Raw genomic sequence first — 10,235 nt, 5'->3', positions numbered from 1 at the left:
GCCTCCCTGTTTCTGGGGTTTCCATTCTTTGCTGAGCAATATACCTGGCTTCTGAAGTGCCCCCTCCTTTGATTGACACCCTTGATGACTGTCGCCCCTGATGACTGTTAGCACCACCACCTCTCACCAAATGACCTTTTTGTTCTCTCCAGTCCTGCTTTTCCTCCCAGAGCACCAGCTTCCCTGCATCCCTGGGGCTCCTTTCAGATGTCATCTGGGCCCTCCACTCTGAGATGGAAGAGGGGCAGAGCGTCCTTGTAGGACTTCCCACCTCTGGCCTTTAGTGTCTGCTCAAATGCAGCCCCTAACTAGGCCTTTCTGTCCTAAGCACGGACCCCTCCCTGCACCCTGCTCCACACTCCTGACTTTCATTTTCCTCCTTTCCACAGAGACTGATCCTTCCCATGTCCCATTCCACCATGAACCATATTCTGCTGGTTCAGGAACAGGTCTATCAAACCAGCTGTGCTACAGGGCTCGTGAGAGTGAGTGGGGCATTAGCCCTCCTAGGTGTTCTACTGGAGATGACACCGTGACCCCAAAGGGTGACAGTCATGGTGCTGTGACAGCCTAGGGGACCATAGTGGGCAGGCCTCCACAGAGAGCTTTGATGGCACTTCACTAACATTGTTACCTCTGCCTCTGCTCAGGCTGGTCACCTGGAGACAGGGGACAATTATCCCCCACTCTCACTAGACAGGGAGGGGTGTGGAAGCATAGCAAGGCAAGACTCAATGTTCCCAGCCCCCTGCTTCCCAGAAGGAAATGATGAGAGCTGCCCACTTGTCCCCCCCACCCTTACAGTGAGGGCCCCAGAGGCCAGGGCCCCTTGCCCCCACTGTCTCTCAGCTTAGTGACAACACGGGCCATAGAGGCACCAGGCAAGAGCCAAGTGATTAATTCTGGGGACAGCCAGACTGAAGGGGTGTGAGCGGGAGGAGTGGGAAGGTGTCACTCTTGTGGAGCAGGAACATTTTTCACTCTGTCACTGGCAGGCCACGTATCTTTAAACAAACAACAGAATAAATAATTCAGGGGCCTGATTGCAGGCAGATTGGGTGTGGAGACATGGGGGCAACAAATGAGGTTTTCCGCTGCCCAGCTAATTGTTATCTGAGGTGGTGGAGTCTGAAAACCAGCGACGAGGGCCTGTCACTAGCTTGTCTCCTCTGCCCATACCCCCTCATCCCTTCCCCTCATCCCAAGGATGCCCCTGGGGAGTCACTCTCCTCATCCTCTCCTCATTGCTGCAGTTATTTCGGCTCTGCCCCTTCGTCCATCATTGTGCAAGGTTTAAAGAGTATTTCCGTTCATCCTGTGGCTGAGAACCAGCCTAAGGTTAATTATTACCCCGTTTAGAGATGAGAGAATCGAGGCTCCAAGAGGTTCAGTTTGTTGGAAGGGCTATGTGGCAGGTGCTGAGATCCCCTGTACTGGCGAGGTAGGACTGGACCCCAAGTCTCTCGACTCCTGGCCAGACTCTTCTTTTCATTCCTCATTGTTAGCTCCTAGGGTCCCTGGGCAGACTCATTGCTCCCCTTTTCCAGGGGAGGCTAAGACTCATTGCTCCCCTTTTCCAGGGGAGGCTAAGATGGTGAGGCTAAGTCTCCTCCAAAGACATTGAGCCTCTGGCTTACAGCTGAGGGCTGAATGCACTTCCAGGGTCTGGGAGCCGTGGATTGCATTTCCTATTGGAGACAGCACTGGTCTTCGAGAGACAACAGGGGCCCAAAGTCTCTCACCTCCTGGCCACTTCCTCTCATCCCCCACCTGGCTGGTGCTCCGGCAGCTGCCCCCAGGCTCCCATTTCCCTGCAGTCAGTAGAGATTTTACTGCGCTGCTGAGGTTTTCCTTCACCTCAGAGCCAGGAACTGCTGATGGGTTTACAGGTTTGGAAACTCAATTTTATCAGTTCACCCAGGGGATGATGGAGCCCTGGGGAACTGATTCTCACCGGCCTGGCTTGCCGGCATGTGATTCAGAGCTGGCTGCTGGCTTTTTTCTGCCAGTGGGGGATAGGGTCGGGTAGAGATGTGGGAGTGGGGGGTGCCTCTCAGGAAAAGAGGTCTAGGCAAAAGGGGCCGCCCCTGTCTGTGTTGTTGCAGGCCGGAAAAATGAGGCTTAGCAGGGAAGGAAAAGAGCTGCCTGAGGTCACAGAAGGATTTTGAGGCTCCTGTCTTCAGAGCACTGCTCTGCATGTCCTGCCACCTCCCTTTCAGCAGCTCTGACATCCCCAGGTCCCAGCCTTCAGTCACTCAGCTCCCTTCTCCAAGTGCACCCCCACCCAGACCCCCTCCTAGATGTTGCTCCATCAAAACCAACCCATCCTGGGATCCTTCCTCCTTCTTGGACGCCCAACAGCCTGGAGGGACATGAGCCATTTTAGAAGTGAAGGTGGGGATTCTTTGTACACTACAAGGTACTGTGCTGTGGTCTTATTCTCTTCTTGGATGTCATAGGCACCATTTCCTTTCATTAGCACCTGTCTAGGTGGCACCCAAAACTTGAAACTTCCCTGGCACTGTTCAGGGGAGTGATTGTTCATCCTTTCCTTGACTATTTCTGCTGACAGGGAGCCTACCTACCACACAAGGCTACCCACTCCACTCTCAGCTCAGGACAAAGTTCCTCCTTTAGCTCAACTGCACTCTGATCGTCTTGCCTACCCCCTCACAGTGTGCCCCTCTGCCCACCCCACCCCCATCACTGCTTCTTCCCACACTCGATGGACCCCAGAGAGTGGGACATAGCAATCCTGCCTGTGTTAGTGGGCTTCCAGTTATGCTGCTATGACAAAGAGGCCCCAGAGCAGAGTGGCTCAATCAAATAGATATTTGTTTCTCTCTGAGATATAGTACATGGTGGGTGGCAGGAGCGGAGACCCATGTTCATGTGTTGAGAGAATATCAAGTGTGGAAAAGACAGTCCCTTCCTACATCCAAACAGGATTTTTCACTTGAGTGATCTTCACAGCAGTCCTGTGAGGCCTGGGTAGGGCTGGAGGTTTGATCCCTAGTTGAGGCCCAGAGAGGGTGAGTGACTTTCCTGAGGTCACACAGCAAGGTGATGGCTAGACGGCCCATACAGTGTCTTTTCTTGACCCTGACTTTATATGGCCTCCCTGTTTCTGGGGTTTCCATTCTTTGCTGAGCAATATACCTGGCTTCTGAAGTGCCCCCTCCTTTGATTGACACCCTTGATGACTGTCGCCCCTGATGACTGTTAGCACCACCACCTCTCACCAAATGACCTTTTTCTTCTCTCCAGTCCTGCTTTTCCTCCCAGAGCACCAGCTTCCCTGCATCCCTGGGGCTCCTTTCAGATGTCATCTGGGCCCTCCACTCTGAGATGGAAGAGGGGCAGAGCGTCCTTGTAGGACTTCCCACCTCTGGACTTTAGTGTCTGCTCAAATGCAGCCCCTAACTAGGCCTTTCTGTCCTAAGCGCGGACCCCTCCCTGCACCCTGCTCCACACTCCTGACTTTCATTTTCCTCCTTTCCACAGAGACTGATCCTTCCCATGTCCCATTCCACCATGAACCATATTCTGCTGGTTCAGGAACAGGTCTATCAAACCAGCTGTGCTACAGGGCTCGTGAGAGTGAGTGGGGCATTAGCCCTCCTAGGTGTTCTACTGGAGATGACACCGTGACCCCAAAGGGTGACAGTCATGGTGCTGTGACAGCCTAGGGGACCATAATGGGCAGGCCTCCACAGAGAGCTTTGATGGCACTTCACTAACATTGTTGCCTCTGCCTCTGCTCAGGCTGGTCACCTGGAGACAGGGGACAATTATCCCCCACTCTCAGTAGACAGGGAGGGGTGTGGAAGCATAGCAAGGCAAGACCCAATGTTCCCAGCCCCCTGCTTCCCAGAAGGAAATGATGAGAGCTGCCCACTTGTCCCCCCCACCCTTACAGTGAGGGCCCCAGAGGCCAGGGCCCCTTGCCCCCACTGTCTCTCAGCTTAGTGACAACACGGGCCATAGAGGCACCAGGCAAGAGCCAAGTGATTAATTCTGGGGACAGCCAGACTGAAGGGGTGTGAGCGGGAGGAGTGGGAAGGTGTCACTCTTGTGGAGCAGGAACATTTTTCACTCTGTCACTGGCAGGCCACGTATCTTTAAACAAACAACAGAATAAATAATTCAGGGGCCTGATTGCAGGCAGATTGGATGTGGAGACATGGGGGCAACAAATGAGGTTTTCCGCTGCCCAGCTAATTGTTATCTGAGGTGGTGGAGTCTGAAAACCAGCGACGAGGGCCTGTCACTAGCTTGTCTCCTCTGCCCATACCCCCTCATCCCTTCCCCTCATCCCAAGGATGCCCCTGGGGAGTCACTCTCCTCATCCTCTCCTCATTGCTGCAGTTATTTCGGCTCTGCCCCTTCGTCCATCATTGTGCAAGGTTTAAAGAGTATTTCCGTTCATCCTGTGGCTGAGAACCAGCCTAAGGTTAATTATTACCCCGTTTAGAGATGAGAGAATCAAGGCTCCAAGAGGTTCAGTTTGTTGGAAGGGCTATGTGGCAGGTGCTGAGATCCCCTGTACTGGTGAGGTAGGACTGGACCCCAAGTCTCTCGACTCCTGGCCAGACTCTTCTTTTCATTCCTCATTGTTAGCTCCTAGGGTCCCTGGGCAGACTCATTGCTCCCCTTTTCCAGGGGAGGCTAAGACTCATTGCTCCCCTTTTCCAGGGGAGGCTAAGATGGTGAGGCTAAGTCTCCTCCAAAGACATTGAGCCTCTGGCTTACAGCTGAGGGCTGAATGCACTTCCAGGGTCTGGGAGCCGTGGATTGCATTTCCTATTGGAGACAGCACTGGTCTTCGAGAGACAACAGGGGCCCAAAGTCTCTCACCTCCTGGCCACTTCCTCTCATCCCCCACCTGGCTGGTGCTCCGGCAGCTGCCCCCAGGCTCCCATTTCCCTGCAGTCAGTAGAGATTTTACTGCGCTGCTGAGGTTTTCCTTCACCTCAGAGCCAGGAACTGCTGATGGGTTTACAGGTTTGGAAACTCAATTTTATCAGTTCACCCAGGGGATGATGGAGCCCTGGGGAACTGATTCTCACCGGCCTGGCTTGCCGGCATGTGATTCAGAGCTGGCTGCTGGCTTTTTTCTGCCAGTGGGGGATAGGGTCGGGTAGAGATGTGGGAGTGGGGGGTGCCTCTCAGGAAAAGAGGTCTAGGCAAAAGGGGCCGCCCCTGTCTGTGTTGTTGCAGGCCGGAAAAATGAGGCTTAGCAGGGAAGGAAAAGAGCTGCCTGAGGTCACAGAAGGATTTTGAGGCTCCTGTCTTCAGAGCACTGCTCTGCATGTCCTGCCACCTCCCTTTCAGCAGCTCTGACATCCCCAGGTCCCAGCCTTCAGTCACTCAGCTCCCTTCTCCAAGTGCACCCCCACCCAGACCCCCTCCTAGATGTTGCTCCATCAAAACCAACCCATCCTGGGATCCTTCCTCCTTCTTGGACGCCCAACAGCCTGGAGGGACATGAGCCATTTTAGAAGTGAAGGTGGGGATTCTTTGTACACTACAAGGTACTGTGCTGTGGTCTTATTCTCTTCTTGGATGTCATAGGCACCATTTCCTTTCATTAGCACCTGTCTAGGTGGCACCCAAAACTTGAAACTTCCCTGGCACTGTTCAGGGGAGTGATTGTTCATCCTTTCCTTGACTATTTCTGCTGACAGGGAGCCTACCTACCACATAAGGCTACCCACTCCACTCTCAGCTCAGGACAAAGTTCCTCCTTTAGCTCAACTGCACTCTGATCGTCTTGCCTGCCCCCTAGTACACAGTGTGCCCCTCTGCCCACCCCACTCCCATCACTGCTTCTTCCCACACTTGATGGACCCCAGAGAGTGGGACATAGCAATCCTGCCTGTGTTAGTGGGCTTCCAGTTATGCTGCTATGACAAAGAGGCCCCAGAGCAGAGTGGCTCAATCAAATAGATATTTGTTTCTCTCTGATATATAGTACATGGTGGGTGGCAGGAGCGGAGACCCATGTTCCTTTCATTTTGTTTGTCCATCAGTTCCCAGAGGGTTGTCCTTGTCTTCATGGTTGAGGCTGGATGCCCTCAATGTCTGTTCTTCCCATGAAAGGCGAAAGAGAGGAAACAATCCATTTTAATCAAATGAGGTGGAAGTTGCACAGAGCCCTTCCACTCACGTGTTAGCAGGAATGTGGTCATGCGGAGCCATACTTGCTGCAAGGGGAGCTGGGAAACATAGTCCTTAACTTTGGTAGTCATGATCCCAACGAAAAAAGGGAAAAGAGGATTGCGGGGCCAGTGTGCAGCCCACCACACTGTTGCCCTCAGTGTCCTCTTCTCTAGGTCAGATGCCCCTGGCTGAGCCTGGCGGATGTGCCTCCTTTTCTGAGCTGACAGGATCCTGATGGAGGGTCAGGGCGGCTTTATGACAAAGCGTACCATGCATGATTTTCTTCCATCCAGCCTCCTCACTCTGTGCCAGCAAACCAGCCCCCGACCCAGGTAGCAACTCAGCCCTTCATTGCTCTCTACTGACTTGTCCTCCAGGCCACAGAAGGATACCTTGAACCCTGGCAGGGCAGGACCTAACCAAGCTCTTCACCGCTCTGGCCTCAGTTCTTCATTTTTGAAATGGAGGGGTGACACTTATCTGGCCTCCTCACTGGGCTGCTGTGAGATCTGAACCCTGGCAGGGTGAAGGTCAAGGGACCACTCATGCTGCCCATGAGAGCTGATGCTGTCAACTAGCTGGGGGTGGGGAAGAAGGCTGTGTCCAGGAGATAGGAATACCCTGACATGCAACCCCAGTCTCAGAGGTGGGTGAGAGGGAGCAGAGTGATGAGTGCAGGTAAGGGAGGCTCAAGACTGAGGCAAGACAGGGACACCCGGAAATGGGAAGGGTGGCTGCATGGAAGAGGGGACCGGAGAATGTCCGTTTTCCTTAGCATGGGGAGAGGGCTGAGTCAGTCATATGCCTCAGTTTCTAGCTTCTCAAGGCACCTTTCTGGTTCCATTATTTATTTCCTTTGTCCCCATTCCCCACTTACTTCCTGTGGGCTGCTAATCTCTGTATATTCCTGGCATGTGCTCTTCCAGAATGTGTGCTATTGAACTTCTCAAAATTTTCCTTTGATAATATAGTCGATCCTTGAACAAAGTGAGTTTTAGGGGTGCTGACCCCCCACTTCCTTCCCCATGCAGTCAAAAAATCTACGTATAACTTTTGACCTCCCCGTAAAACCTAGGTTGTCCCTTGGTATCTGCGGGGGATTGGTTCTAGGACTCACCGCAGATGCCAAATCCCCTTTATAAACTGCTGGAGATCAGTGCATACAGTGCGCTCTCAGCATCTGCAGACTCTCAGCCACAGATTGAAAACAGTCCAGAACAAAACAAAACAAAACAAAACAAAACAAAGCTGCGTATAAGCGGACCCATGAAATTCAAACCATGTTGTTTAAGAGTCAGCTGTGCTTTAGGGATATGTAATTATATCACAAATAAAAATGATTCTCTTAAAGTGTGGCAAAGTCAGGAAGTGGCAGGGGCCCTGTGGGGGGTTGTGCACAGAAGCGGGGCACTCCGTGGGAGCCCCATAGAGGGGCAGGGGCTCCATGGGGTGCACAGAGGGGTGGGATTTGGGAGGAAGGACTCAAAGGAGGGGGTCCTACCTAGAGCAGGTGGTGAATTCGGAAGGCACTTCAGGCAAGCAGCCAAGCCCTAGCAAAGGAGTGGAGGTGGGAACGGTATACCAGGAGGCTGGGCTCAGTGCAGAGAGTGGGGAAACACTGGAGGAAACAGTGGAATAGGCAAGGCGGGCCAGTGCCCACCGGCCCAGAGGGATGTGGACTGCTCAGTTCAGTGGTCTGGACTTGATGCCATGGGCAGGGCTGTGCTTGTGCAGCAGGGGGTTTGGAGAAGCTATCTCCTAACTTCTGGGTACCCCTGGTCTCTCTTCTTCCAGTGCTGGCCACCAAACAGACCTACGTCACCTACACCAACCATGCAATCTAGCTAGGCCATCGGAACCAAACATGAGGAGAAGGAACCGAGACCCTTGTGGATGGTGCGTGGAGCCAGGGCCACTCCCAGGGGCCCAGCTGATGTTCTGCCTACCCATGGGTGCCCACGGGTGTGGCTTGGTGCTGAGGACAGCAGAGCCCCAGCGGTCATTGCTGGGTAGCCTGGGCAAGCTGGGCGGGCGACAAGAGGAGGACAAGGGGCTGGGGCAGCTTCACCAACCCTAAGAGCCTGAGTCTTGGACCAGGGCCTCTCCTGGCCCCAAATCACAGGAGCTCAGGTTTCGTGGGCCCCAGTGCTGTTTTTTTCCCTCTCTCTTTGACTCTGCTTGTCCCATTGGTAACCTCAGTCTGTCTCCATCCTTCTTTATTTTCTCTTATCGTTATATTGCCTTTTCTCTCTGTCTGTCTGTGTATTCTGCTTTTTCTGTATCTTCTTTCTTTCTTCCTCTGCCTCCTCTTGCTCATGAACTCTCTGTCTCCAAGTCTCTCCTGTTTTTCTCTTGTGCTCCACCTGGGTCTCTCCTCTCATGCTTTTTTCTATCCTGTTCTCAGCCCCCTCCCCACCTTCATTTATGTCCAGCCTCTGCTCTCCCCTCCCTGCCACCCTTCCCCAATTCACCAAATCGTACATGTTGCAAAAGAGAAAAAAGAAAAAAAAGTCAAAACACAAAAAAGCCAAACAAAAACAAATCTTGAGTGTGTTGCAAAGTGCTGCTTCCTCCTGGTGGCCTCTGTGTATCCCTGTGGCCCGCAGCCTGCCCGCCTGCCCCTGCCCGTCTGCTGTGTGTCCTGCCCGCCTGCCCACCCGCCTCTCTTGCTGATGACACGGAGTTCAGTGCCTGGGTGTTCGGTGATGGTTATTGATGACAATGTGTAGCGCATGATTGTTTTTATACCAAGAACATTTCTAATAAAAATAAACACACGGTTTTGCACCACGGCTCACATCAACTGAGGATCCGGCGGTGGGACCTCAGGCTCAACCTGCAGTCAGAGGGCCTGGGTAAGAGAGGAGGAACTGGGTGATGGAGACCTAGGACTTGGGGGTGATGGAGGCTGCTCCCCAGGCCAGCATCAAGTGCGGGAGTGGAGAGGCCTTGGGCAGGGAGAGGTCAGGACATTGTGGAAGATTTCAGAACTCCCCTGCTGGTAAGGAGGATGCCCTGTCCCTGTCCTCTGCCCTGCAGCCCCTAAGGAAGTTACCATTTCTACCCTGCCTCTCTCCTGGCTTTTACATCTTTCATACCTGGGACCTATATCCCCACCCCATGACCTGAGCCTCTCCTCTCCTTCCAGCCAGGAAGCTCTCCTCTTGAGAAATCAGCTTTTGGGGCTCCCAGCACCACATCCCTCCCTGCCCCTGCTTTTCCTGTCTCCAGATCACAGGTGCTAAGATGATGTGTGTCTGTCCTGGAGATCAGTGTGTGGCGTGTGTCCAGGTGGGCCAGGGGCACGGCACAGGTGTGCATGTGTGTTGCTCCCCCCAGCTCTGTGTGTATCTGTTTTGGCTGCGCGCGCGCGCGTGTGTGAGTGTGTGTGTGCGCGCGCGCGCGCGCGCGCTTCTGGCAGCTCCATATGCATGCTTGTTTGTCTGTCTGTTTAGGCTCACGTGGGTGTGAGTCGACATCGCATCCACATTATGAAGATGCCTGTCCTGGGCCAAAGGCAAGTGTGGAATGTGTGTTCACAGCAGCTGGCTTCCCTGGCAGGTTGGGAGGTAGGGAGTGGGGAGTGGCTTATGGGCTGGGCCTTATGGGGGTAAATTATAGAGCCAGTGACACAATGAGGCCACAGACAGCTCTGGAGCCCAGGCTGCTTGTGCTGCTTCCTCTGGCACTAGCCCTAGGCTGCCCCTCCACTCCCCCGCCCCACTATCTACCTTCTTGGCTGACCAGGGCATGGGGCACTGTGGCCAAGGGCCTGGAGGGACCCTGGGTGGGAGTTAGGCAAGAACTAAATGTGAAAGTATGTGGTGAGGTGAGGGGCATTAAATCATGCCAGGTGTTAGTGCCCCCTGGATAAGCCCATCTTACTCCTGGGGGAAGGCTGGTTTCATGTGCATTCACCTGTGCTTAGGAGATCTGTTCTCCCCAGAGTACATGTGTGAGACAGTGTGTAGCACCTACTGTATACTGGATAACTTTTTGTGTAAGGGAAGGAGGGGAAAAAGTGGGTGTCTCTCACTAATGGTCTTGCTTTTGCAAGATTAATCTTAAAACCC

The 10,235-nt window shown here is 53.5% G+C and overlaps 1 protein-coding gene across 2 annotated transcripts in view; it reads left to right on the top strand.

Annotated features, from left to right (window-relative positions):
- Positions 1–8,683, top strand: part of GRM4 (glutamate metabotropic receptor 4) — a 115,116-nt gene extending 106,433 nt beyond the window's left edge. Inside the window, exon 11 of one of the 2 annotated variants that reach the window (XM_011373483.2) lies at positions 7,957–8,683. In XM_011373483.2, coding sequence (XP_011371785.1) covers positions 7,957–8,006 — 50 coding nt within the window. In that variant the 3' untranslated portion in view covers positions 8,007–8,683. The remainder of the gene's footprint in view (positions 1–7,956) is intronic. The other variant, XM_011373484.2, reaches the window with a different exon arrangement.
- Positions 8,684–10,235: the final 1,552 nt, after the last annotated feature.

The sequence above is a fragment of the Pteropus vampyrus genome, unplaced genomic scaffold (assembly GCF_000151845.1).
Source record: "Pteropus vampyrus isolate Shadow unplaced genomic scaffold, Pvam_2.0 Scaffold225, whole genome shotgun sequence".
Taxonomy (NCBI): Eukaryota; Metazoa; Chordata; class Mammalia; order Chiroptera; family Pteropodidae; genus Pteropus; species Pteropus vampyrus.
This window is presented reverse-complemented; position numbering and strand designations above follow the sequence as displayed.